This window comes from Ursus arctos, unplaced genomic scaffold, assembly GCF_023065955.2.
Source record: "Ursus arctos isolate Adak ecotype North America unplaced genomic scaffold, UrsArc2.0 scaffold_4, whole genome shotgun sequence".
In the NCBI taxonomy this organism is placed as follows: domain Eukaryota; kingdom Metazoa; phylum Chordata; class Mammalia; order Carnivora; family Ursidae; genus Ursus; species Ursus arctos.
Window position 1 is genome coordinate 79602974 of NW_026623056.1, and position 12694 is coordinate 79615667.

The following is a 12694-nucleotide window of genomic DNA, read 5'->3' on the forward strand; positions in this document are numbered from 1 at the left end:
CTAGGAGGCTTAGGCTTCCAACACTCCTTTACAACTGGTACTGAGCTCTCACCCAAAGCCTTCCAAATACCAACAGAGGAGATTAGGCTTGAGGACCAGAGACTGCACTGGAAAAAGGACATATTCCACAGGACACTAAGCCTGATTAATGCTGAAGAACCAAGGAGGTATTAATATCGGCCAGGGAAAGTTCTGAGTGTCAAGTATGTGGACTGAGACTGCAGAGAAAGATGTGCTCAGCCTGGGACCCCTGATACCAAAGAGCATACTCAAAACACAATTGGCTAGTGAAAAACAAAGAGAAGCAGTTCAACACAGTAATTTCAACAGGCTAAATACCTAATTGCTATGACTGTTTTTATACCTACTTCCTCAACTAGGCGAGAGGGCTTTGTGGTTGTAATCTTTTTTTTAAAAAAATATTTATTTACTTGAGAGAGACAGAGATAGTGAGAGAGAGCATGAGAAGGAAGGAGGGGGAGAAGCAGACATCCGCTGAGCAGGGAGCCCAATGCGGGGTTCGATCCCAGGACCCTGGGCCCATGAACTGAGCCACCCAGGTGCCCCTGTGGTTATAATCTTAAGACACATCTACAACAACATGCAAAGTAAAAGCTTAGATTTGAGAGCAGTGGAAGGATGGATCACGGATGACAAAACAACTTCTACAAGGCTTCTATTTCTTTTTCATCTGCCCCATTCTTTAATGTATTTATGGATTTAAGAACACAGGCAAAGTTCAAATATCTCCCCAGATGATTAAACTGAGTACTTAGAATCCACAAAGTATTTATCATTAAGAATTGGGTTTAATTCAGGGGTGCACGGGTGGCTCAGTCAGTGAAGCGCCTGCCTTCGTTCGGCTCAGGTCATGATCCCAGAGCTCTGGGATCCAGACCGGAGTCAGACTCTCTGCCCGGCAGGGAGTCTGCTTCTCCCTCTCCCTCTGCCCCTCCCCCTGCTTGTGCTTTCTAGCTCTGTCTCAAATAAATAAATAAAATCTTAAAAAAAAAAAAAAAGAATTGGGTTTAATTTAGATCAACCCTCTGACTGAAAGATTAGCATGAAGTGAGCTTACATTTTATAAAAACAAAGTAAAAAACGAGCAAAATAATCATATAAAAATGGAAGTTGAAAGGGATTCTTACCTGTTAAATAACAGCTGCAAAAGGCCAGAAGTGTTACCAAGTCCACATAAGTTATCATATGTAATATTCATCTTTTGGAGCATTTCACAAAATCCAGTTAGAAAAATAGGTGGATTGTCTAATTCCTCATACCACTGCAGTGAATAGAGCAGTTCTGCAACTACAGAATGGATGACACATCATCAAGTGTATTCTGTGAAGAGGCCTTCGATCGTTTTCACTTCTCTCCCCCATTTTCTACTACTGTTATGCCCACCAGTCTCAAAATATCTATGAACTGATTTTCAAATGTTCTTTGAGATGTACCATGATAATGAAACCTGAGAACATCTAATACAAAATGAGACTCTTCTCCCAAATCTTACTTGGTCCCTTTTCTGATAAGTTAAGAATGAGATAAGCCTAAATTACCAGAAATACTGGAAAATCTTCCTACTATTTTTGCCACAAGTGGTAACAAGTTACTTACAGGACAAACAACTAAGGGACCCAACACCTGAAATGAGAAGTTCAAGCCAATGTTAAGAAATGGGAAATACCATGATACAGTAAACAGGGCATGGACCTCGGTGACAGACTGACTGGTCTGGTTTCAAATGAGCTATCCATATAGCTACCAATTAGAGTACGAATATCTGCCTCGGGGAGTGCTGCAAGAATTCAATGACCAGTACCTATCACAAAACCTAGCACATCACAGATTTTAATACATAATTAGTCACAACTCTCTCTTATAAAGCCATATATATAGATTGTGGGTTCAGAAGACTTGAGACCTGGTTCAAAATCTAATCCTATGCCTTACAAGCTAAGTAACTCTAATCCAGTCAAGATAAGAAAACAACAAGGTGAGGAAACAACAATAATAATAACACCTGATAGGGTTGATAAGAAGATTAAATACATAATGTTGTCAGTTTGTAATCAGTAACACAATTTAATAAAAACAAATATTACAAAGATTATTACTCCAGTTTCCAGTTTTGTTTTTGGACAGATTCACTCTGTGGGCACTGTAAACTGCAGGGCAATCTCCTTGCCCTTCACTGCCCGTGGAGCTGGCCAGTCAGAACAGGTGTAGGTGTCCCAGCTTTCTTCCACAGGGCATATGTTCTCTTCTACTAGTAACTATGCTACAGCTGAAGGCTTACAAACAAGCCTGACAGAGAAATTATGCAAATCCTGTTACTTTAATATCATTTTGTATAGGTCACACTGCTTCCTATAATTCTACACCACCATTTCCTGGAATGGGGGAATTTTCTGAAGTCCAAAATCCCCTTGGGATTCAACATTTGAACCTCTACTTGCCAGGAAAAAAAATGTGTACACACATACACATATATATCCCTATGAACACAAGTATAGTGGTTCAAAAACTGAAAATTCAGAATCCTTGATGAAACACCAGACTCACTTAACCATTTTCTTTAGTGCTATATGCCATGGGATCTACCTGTATCAGTGTCTTGCCAGCTTGAGTAACTGATCTTATACCAAATTCTGTTCTACAGCTAACAAGATTCTAGCAAGATTTCAGTATGTTTCCATCCAATTTGCAATTTACCATTCATCACTCAAGTAATCTCAAGTTTCTCATCACTAAAACAGTTAATAGGAGTGGATGATTCTTATCTAAATCGCAGGTTAATCAAAATTCTTTCAAAATTATATTTATTATAATTATTTCAAAACATTTCTATTATATCTGAATGCTCATATATACTTACTTATTTTCTCAAGCTCATTATTTTCTAGGACTACTTCCTTTTTCAGTGCAACTAATATCATTTTGCTCAATAATGCAGAAGTACACAAATGGCTGGGAAGTTTCTTTGTATCTTGTTCTTTAAAATCTGTTTTGAAACACTCATAATTCAAACTCAATCTTCCTTCTAAAAGAGGTCTATGCAACCACTGCAAAAAGAATACATTAAATTATATACAAAATCATTAGGTAATCTAAATTATTTACTACCTATGCAATTAAGACGGAACAAAAACGAAGCTATTAGAATATCTTCAAAATGTTATTAGAATAACTTCAAAAATGAAGTTATTACTATTTATTAGGAAAATCACAGAAGCCTAGAAGTTTGGGTTTTACTTCAGGAAATTATCAACATGTGTATTTAAGACTCCTTCAGGACAAAACTAGGTCTAATTCACCTTGTACCATGGCAACTGCCACTGCTTTATAAACAACAAACATCCAATATATGAGCATTCAGAGACGTAAAGGCAAAGCAATACTCATTTCATTAACATTTTTTCTCCCCAGAAAAAAACAAAAGATAGTCATTTTGTTTACTTTTTTTCTTTCCCAGAATAAAATGAAAATGTTTAAGCTTGCACAAAGTTCAAACTTGAGAATAAGATAAGCACTGTCCAATCTCAAACATACCTGCATAGGAAGAGACTGTCTCATCTTTTCCCATTCACTGTTGCTTGGCATTACACTTCCAATATACACTCCCAGAAGATTAGTATCTTCACTTTCTAGAAGCGTATTTAGCAAGTCATCGACAGCAGACAAGAGGACCTGAAGACTGAAAATAATGCAAACAGCATAACTATTATAGCTAGAACACCCTGGTACATATTAAATGCCCTATGGCAGGTTAACAGTTTACCTGAACAAAAAGACTAGTAAAAATGAAGCTAAGCAACTCCTCTACCCTATATCTGACATACACACAGCCAAATTATGGATTTAATCCAACATTTATAATTTGAAATCAAGTGCTGCTTCTATCTCAGAATGAAGGGAACTTGACCTATTTCAGATCAGATATTTCTGAAATACAGCTACCTTACTGTATGAAAAAAAACCCTTGATGTTCAGAAAAATATATGACCCAACCCTAACAGCCTCTGGATGCATTCTCTTGGTTTTCACTTATATATATGGATTTTGGCATGAGGTGTGAAATATATTTGGAATTCAACACCTTAAAACAGTGGCTACCCAGCCCCCCAAAATAAACAATGACGAATAATCACTGCGTGTGGTGGCCATGAGAGGTCATGGTTATAATCCACACCAGCCCACAAGACACAGGACGGCACCACCATCACATCACTGAGCATAAATGAGAAGTCCAGCAGATATGCTAAGATAAATCACTCTTCAATTAATGGAGTTTGAATGATCATTAAAACAAATTCCTTTTGGAAAAATCTTTTTGTCTGGATCTTCTCTTAGAGTCCTGTAGATTTCTTACATAACAAGTCATTTTTCATAGTCATTCACACTAATCATGGGCTCTTATTTAAAGACAGCGAGAAGGTATTAAAGAGAGAGCAAATGAGCACAAAAAACGTTACCTTTTGATATCCAAAGGTGAAGACTGAACTTGGTTCTTCAGCCACAGAGCAGATAAACATAGGAAGGTACTCTGTTTATATTTATTGCCAGTTTGGTGGATCAATAAATTCACACCAGAGAGCCAAGTATTTTTCAGTTTACAAACAAGAAAGTCTAAAATCAAGATGTCAACAGTAATTTGTAATCCCATAGAAGCAACTAGAATCAGTACAAAATGTCTGAAATAACTCAATGCAGACTTGATTTTTAAGATACTGCTAAAAAAGGAAAACATAAAATTCTGCCAAACAAAATAATTATGTCATAAATGTGCAATAACACAAGCTAGCTCATGCCATGTAAATACAAACATGTTAAGATTTTTAAAGTTAGTTTTCTTCTGCTCTGAACTTATTTACAAGAGCACTGTCCTTTTGGAGATGTGAAAAATATTATACCTTTTCCAAATAGAGAAGTTAGTATAAAAGAAAGGATTTGGGAGGAGGGCTATCAATACTGGTATTTTTTAACATTCCTTTCATAAAATTCTCAATTAATACATAAGGCAATATAGTCCTTAATAATGCAATCTCAATTTCATTTTGATATATACCAACAGTGATGAAGAAGAGGAGGAGATATTAATACCCACTCTTAATGAATGTGGAGATTGAGGCATCAAGAAATTAAGCAACTGCCAAACCACAGCCACTGAGTGAAGGGGCTAAGATTCCAAACTCATCTATCATGGCCCCTTCTAAAACTGTGTTTTTGGTATCAAGAAAGAATTTAGACATACTGTCTACATACATCTTTAAATTGGTTTCTAAAGCTGGAAGTGTTTAAGATTTGTAGCCCTTTACTCAAAATGCTTTCAACTTTCAAGTACATTATGATTCAATTAATAAAGCCTGGGCACTTACACTATGAAGGTCAGAGCCGGAGATTCCCAACAAAACATTTGAGCAGTAGGCTATTACCTGGCAAATGTGTTTTTTCTTTGCTCTGAGCACATAACTGAAAGAGAGTTAATAATAAGTCTTCAGATGATGGCATTAGCAAGCATCCTTCTGCTGAGCTGAAATAGTTATAGGCCACATCACAGATAAAAGACACTGATGAGTCATTATTTTCAGCTTCTGACAATTCCTTTGCTTTGGATAAAGTTTCATGAAGTTTAACAATAATTCTTTCAACATATACTTCTCCAATCAAGTAATCTAGAGAAAAAAGTTCACACAAAAAATTTCAAAAATATTAACAGTGTGTTTTTTAATACCTTACTTTGGGTTAACCACCACTTAAATCTTTCAGTATATTTTTCAAAAATGTAGTAGACAAAAGAAAATTATACCAACAAATCAATCTTATCTCTCACATATAAAAGCCCTCACGTAAAAAAAACAATTCTAAATTAAGTTTAAAAAAGGAATGCTCTACAAAATTAGTAAACAGCTTTGCTATTCAAAACCCTTTAGAATGTAACACTAAAAATATTACAATGTCTTCCGAGTCATGCTAGAGAGATTAATAAACATTTAGGGTGCTTATAAGATTAAAATATCTGAATGAATGAAGAGTTGTTATTCTCAATTATATGCAAACTTTGCAACATGGAATCCCCCCCCCAAAAGCGAAAGATTTATTCCCTACTTAAAAACAAAAGCCGTATTTTTGCCTACCATTTTTAACGTGTTGGGATAATACCAAGCTTAGAAGAGCCCATCTTTCTGAGAAGTAAGATTCAGAAGATACCAAGGATTCCAAGTCCTTATTACAAAGGTGATCTGACAAGGTTACCAATTTCTCTCCAAGGATTTCTCCTTTCAGCCAAGGAGTTACTAAAGCATGTTTATCTGAACTAGAACATGCCTAAAACCATAAAATCAAAGCAAAGATTAGAAGCAAGATCAAAAAGTGAATCTATCTAAAATATTACTTGTACCATATTACCTCCCTTCATCATCATGGCCCCAACACTATCCCCCACTCCTCCCCAAGTTCTAAGAAGGCTGGTATTGTCCCTGTTCCCCACTAAGCCTTGCTTACATACACGTTCATGCTTTACTCATGCTATCTTCCCAACCACAAGTATTTCCCCTCTTCTTCACTTATCAAAATCCCATCCATTCTCTCAGAATTGTTACAAAGCCCACCTGCTTTACGAAATCTCCCCCATCCACTCCAGTCCATTTTCATCACTGATTTTTCTCTGAATTTCTAAAGCACTTACTGGATAGTATTATTATTTATAATGTTTCATCTGTGTATGTCTTGTTTCCAATGGGACTGTAAGTTCCTTGAGAGTAGAGACTGTCTTAAACTTCTTTGATACCTGCTATCAACACTGCAGATATGTTCAATGAATAATGAATGGATGAATTTTGAAGACAGATTTTAAAATGCTCTATATTTTAAGTTTTTGTTCATTAATTTTACTAAAATTAAAGAACAACTGTTATTTAATAGTGGTAATGTACTTCAATATGAACAGGCTTTATTATTTCCCCTAATTCTCTGCAATAGTAACTGAGGCCATGAGCTACTGGTTTATTTTCATGGAGTGGGAAAGCAAGGAAAAAAAACCAACAACTGTAAATCCACCCCCAAAAGCATGCTGATCCATGTTTCCAGAGCTTCTTTTGCTTTAGGGCTGACAAGAAAGGAATTTGCAACTTGGTTCATTTCAAAGCAATCTGGAAAAAAAAAAAAATCCAAGTGCGGATTGGGTAGTGCCTAAAAAACTGTTTATCCTCTATTTAAGAAACTGTAGGTATCCGGGACTTTTATTTTAGCCTAAGCTTTACCACTATTTTGGCTTTATGACCTTGGACAAATCTCTTAACCAACCTGGGCCTGTTTCCTCATTTTAGAAATGAAGATTAACCTAGAAAATCTCTAAAGTCCATTTCTGGTTACAAAATTCAAGTTTGTTTTTAAAGAAGCTGCCTTTGTAACTCTGATTATAAAGTTGTATGAAAACAAGAAAAACGAGTTCAGATAAGCTATAATATTGGCTTTCCTAATACAATTTACTAAATAAAACTGATCTATTTTATAGAATCCAGGCAATAAACTTCTAAATGTCCCTCAAGTTAGCAAGACATGAAGTACAATACTTAATGTTTTTACAAATCTACAGAAAGAACCTAACCAGCTTTTTAAGGGGGTGAAGAGACAAGTTAGTCATGGAAGTACAGGAGGCAAATGCTACCCTGAACTGAACTCTGCCCTGGAAGAGGACAGTCTTCCAAACGGATGTATTTGAGCTATCTGGCAGGTACATTCCTAAGTGGGAAATGGGTATTAGTCTTCTCTTATCAACTTACTAACCTCTTTTGCTCTGATTCTAGACTTACCAAGTAGCTCTCTGATAATTTGGCTTTTCATGTACCCTGCCTACAGAGAGAGAAGGTGCTGGATAAACTAATGCAAATGCTGTCTGGTAAGTTATATTTCTTGTTGAAAAACAGTAAATTAATATTCTGTATTTATTTTGCAAAAAGAAACTACTGGGGGAAATAGGGAGTTACTATTTAATGGGCATAGAGTTTCAGTTTTCCAAGATAAATTCTAGAGACTGAACACTAACTTAACACCTCTTAACACTACTGAACTGTAAACTCAGAAATAGTTAAGATCGCAAATTTTGTTATGGAGCTTTTACCATAATTAAAAATAAAGATACAAAAAAAAGAGAAACTTATAAATTAAAAAGTTATCTGTGTAAAATTTAAAAATAATAAAAAATGCTAAAATAAAAAGAATTTTAGGTAACTAGTCTAAACATTTCTATGGCTAAAAAGTACTGTATCATTTACATCTTTATTAGGATAAAACACTCAAGCCATTTTTAAAACTTCTAAACTGATTAGGTTCCTTGATTTCTTTTCATTATTTTTATCACTAATTTTCTTATTTAGTCAAGTGGCAATCAAAGTCTGGAAGATCTGAATTTGCCTGTATAGTATTCCAGAGTAGGACAAATGTAATTTCCTGAGGTGTTCTAGCCAAAGCTAAAACCCTCAATCCATTTCTATAGAAGAAAAAGTAACTAAGATAAGGGTAGAAACCTGTAATCTTAATTTAAAGGTAATCAAATGTTTAACTCTCCCTTTGTTATCTGCTAGGGGAGAAACATTGGATTTTCCAGAGCCTAGTCCCTTTTTGCTGATAATCCTGACTACAGAAAGACAAGCACCAAAAGCTTTCCCAATTTTATGGGAAGAAAGTTACAAGAAGAAGGAAGTTCTCTAACATAGACACCTGACCACATACAAGCATGTGAATATGACTGGTTTTAATTTTTCTACACCCATAAATACAAAAAAGGAGAAAAAGAAAAAAAAATCCCTAAGATACCTTTTCAATGACCTGAAGAATAGAATTCCATTTCAGATCCCCCTGAAAGAGGAAAAAGAGTTATAAATAATCTGCTAGAAGGAATGAAGTCACTATGTAATCACTACAAAACTAAACTTTTTTAGCTACTCCAACTTTAAAAAATATAGACTAAAAAACTTAGCCTTTTATTGCCAAGCATTTGTCATCTTACCATACTTACTGAACACATACCCAATAAGTCTCACATACTTCCCCATCACAATCAAGAATATACTGCTTGTGCTCGCTTTGGCAGCACATATACTAAAATTGGAAAGAATGTATTGCTCTTCTTTAAACAGATATTCACAGCCAAGAAACCACCCAAGAATAACCTCCATGCAGGTCTCATTCTACTTATCTATAATTACTGTGGCAATGTAACCCATTATAGTTTAAAGAGATATACAACAATACCTCGATGAGATCATCCAAGACATATTTTCTTTCCATGTTATTGTCACAGCAACGGAGGGCACTGTACAAAATGTCCACCAAGAAATCAGCATCCTTCCTCGGATCTTCATTTAACCAACCAATCAGTTTCTGGTATAAAAACTGCACTGCAGGATTTTTTTGTGCAAGTCTGGCTATTTCAAGAGGTTTGGCTTTGACAATACTCTGTTTTTCATCACCTAACAGCATTTTAAACACTTGGGTTGAAGAGAAAGAGCTGAGGAGAGTAGAAAGGAACCTTAGATGTTGCTCTGACTTTCGCTCATTGACATAATTAATACTCATCATTGCTAGTTTACAGACCAAGTCTTCCAAAGGTTTCTTCCTTAGCGGTGATATAAGGTCTGAACAATTATGAGTGAGAGAAGGTTCAGTTATTAATTCAGAGCCTTCACTGTTCTCGCCTTCTGAGGAGACACATTTTTCATTCTCTTTATTACTTTCAGGCAGCTCGTCAGCAAATCTAACCTTACCAACTTTTTTTTTATTTGACTTCAGTGAGCTCTTTGGCTTCTGAAGGACCTGTAGCAGGTTAGATACACCTGACACAGATTTCACATCAGCTTCTGGCTCATTGATCTTCTCCACACAGATCTCTGACAGTCTTTTCCAAAAATTCAGTAGCACTTTGTCCAAACTGTGAGCTGTTTTATCATCTTTTTCCACATCCACTTTGGCTTCCCAGGAACTTAAAGTTTCTGCTAAATGGTTAAACAGCTGCCCATCTTGCAATCTCGGGTCTTTGAGAACTACATCAATAAAAGGAATCAACTAAAAGGGAAGGTAGAAATAGAAAAGTTCAGTTTTCAGGAGAAATAGAATTTAAACAAGGTATTTGTAAAAAAATAAATAAATAAAATGAAATAAAAAATGGTGGGGGGATGCCTGTGGCTCAGTCCCCTAAGCGGCCAACTCTTGATCTCAGCATAGGTCATGACCTTAGGGTCTTGAGATCGAGCCCCGAGTTGGGCTCCGAGCTGGGCATTGAGCCTGCTTAAGATTCTCTCTATCCCTCTCCCTCTGCCCCTCCTCTCGCTTGCTTGCTCCCTCTAAAAAAAAAAAAAAAAGAAAGAAAGAAAGAAAGAAAGAAAGAAAGAAAGAAAGAAAGAAAATGAAATAAGGTATTTGGAAAACATTATAAAATTCCGTGTTTAATAACTGAAAAACACTGATTTTTTTCCCCCTCAAAACTCTGAAGAGTTAACTTGAAGATCATTTTCATAGCCTACAAAGAGGTTAACGATTTCACTGCATTCCCCCTAAATTACTCTTTTTCTGATATAATTAACCAAGATTATTGGTCATTAACAAATAATACAGTTTTCTTTGTATTTTCTGAACTTATTCAAGTGTTTTACTTTTTTCTAAATCAATATGAAAGACATTTAGGACCCAAAGAATTCAGAACACTTTTTCTTAAATTACAAAGAGAAGTTAATTGAGACATCAACCAAGATCTACGCTTATATAATTTCATTAATTTCCTAACATAAGGAACCATATTCCAGAACTTGCTCTCATCACTGGTTCTAAAAGCCAAACACAATTGTTCACAAAAGGATAAATGCAGTTAAACATTTTAGAAGTAACAAATATTGCATAATTTACACTTAATATAAAAGACCACAAACAGCAGTTTTGAAATTATGTTTTGTGTTACAACTCTACAAAACAGTTAGGGTTTGCAAATCCAGAGACTAATTAGTACTCAGGAATTATGGTATTATTCTAGCAACCAACAATACAGAACTTTTATTTATCTTGTCATAAATACACATTACTCAATTTGTAAGTTATAAAAATGAAATCTATATGAAGGCTAATTAATAAAAATGGCAACAAGATAAAATGAACTTGATTCTTTATAGTCAACGTGCAAAGGCACTAATGATTTTTACATTATAAGTACCTGGTCATTGACGAGCATCTCTTCAATTTCTTCCTCACCTAAGTTTTGTTGCATTATAAAACGTAAGCATTCAAAAAAAGCTGATATTACTGCTGAGCACTCCGAAAAGCTGGTTTTTATTCTCTCTGTTGATAACCTAAGAAATAATAAATAACTGTGGTTTACTCTTTCACACACACACAAAAGCAACTCAGAAACACCAAAATAAAGACACGCATAAGGCATCATACTAAAAGAGGAGATTTTTTTCACAATAAAATCCTTAAACTAAAAACTAAGAACAATAAGAACTTGAAGAAGTGTGGAAAAAGCGTATTTTCAAATATGTCAACAAAAGAGAATACGTATCTATTTGCTACTCAGGAACAAATCCACCTGCAAAGAGAGGACTTAAAGATAATAATGTAGTAAAAAATAATTTTGTAATCATTAATAAAACTGAGTATCTTTTATTAAGTTCAACAATTACACTGAAATAATTTTTTTTAATTATAACTTTAAACATCTATCACATTTAAGTTCATGGAAGTTACAAACTCTTCAGTGATTCATTTTTTCCATCTGGGCATTTGTATTTATCAACATACCAAAAAATGACTCCTTTGAAAAATAGTCCATTTTTAAAATATTTACAATATTCACTGCACTTTCTATTGTGTATTACCACCGAAGCCTTGAAAGTACCCCAGAAAAGAATTCCAACTGTAATTCTTGGAAAACTTTAAAAGTGTTGAATGAACAGAAAAACAATCTGGAGAAATTTAAAGAAGACAATAACAAGTATGTCATTCCACCCATGTATGCAAACAAGAAAAATTTCTTGCTTTAAAGATCAAGAAATTTAAACTCCTTACCCTGCAACTACAGAGGTGAGGAAATTTTTGAAGAAATCCAACTTTGGATCTGTAATGGTCTGAGGGAGTTTGCTGATAAATGGCAAGAGATAAGGATATATAACAGTAGCCAGACCCCGACCACCTTCACGGACCACAGATGACAACTTTGGAAACACACTTTTTTTTGCATTTACATGAAGCCAACAGTCCTAACCAAAGAAAAGATTATAATAATAATAATTAGAGATGATAAAAGACTTTTCCCAATTAAGAAACATATAGGCTCTCAAAGGTAGTAATCATGTATTCTGCCTAAAGAGGCTAAAATCTCTCATCACCATTAAAAACGAAAACTCAAACTTTAATAAATTTATTACACATAGTAAACATATACCCCACATGCTTAGGACATTATTGATAGAAATAATTAACTTAAAAGACTTCTATAAAAGCTGCTTTGTGGTGCGCCTCGGTGGCGCAGTAGTTAAGCATCTGCCTTCAGCTCAGGGCGTGATCCTGGTGTTATGGGATCGAGCCCCACATCAGGCTCCTCCGCTATGAGCCTGCTTCTTCCTCTCCCACTCCCCCTGCGCTTGTGTTCCCTCTCTCGCTGGCTGTCTCTATCTCTGTTAAATAAATTAATAAGATATTCAAG

The 12694-nt window shown here is 35.2% G+C and overlaps 1 protein-coding gene across 4 annotated transcripts in view; it reads right to left on the bottom strand.

Moving 5' to 3' along the window:
- Positions 1-12694, bottom strand: part of LTN1 (listerin E3 ubiquitin protein ligase 1) — a 65274-nt gene that overhangs the window by 35272 nt on the left and 17308 nt on the right. For all 4 annotated transcript variants that reach the window (XM_026516744.4, XM_026516669.4, XM_048214903.2 and 1 more), the window contains exons 8-17: positions 12058-12248; positions 11204-11339; positions 9256-10065; positions 8818-8859; positions 6138-6327; positions 5436-5675; positions 4476-4629; positions 3553-3697; positions 2879-3065; positions 1149-1308 (exon numbers count right to left, since the gene is read on the bottom strand). In XM_026516744.4, coding sequence (XP_026372529.3) covers positions 1149-1308; positions 2879-3065; positions 3553-3697; positions 4476-4629; positions 5436-5675; positions 6138-6327; positions 8818-8859; positions 9256-10065; positions 11204-11339; positions 12058-12248 — 2255 coding nt within the window. The remainder of the gene's footprint in view (positions 1-1148; positions 1309-2878; positions 3066-3552; positions 3698-4475; positions 4630-5435; positions 5676-6137; positions 6328-8817; positions 8860-9255; positions 10066-11203; positions 11340-12057; positions 12249-12694) is intronic.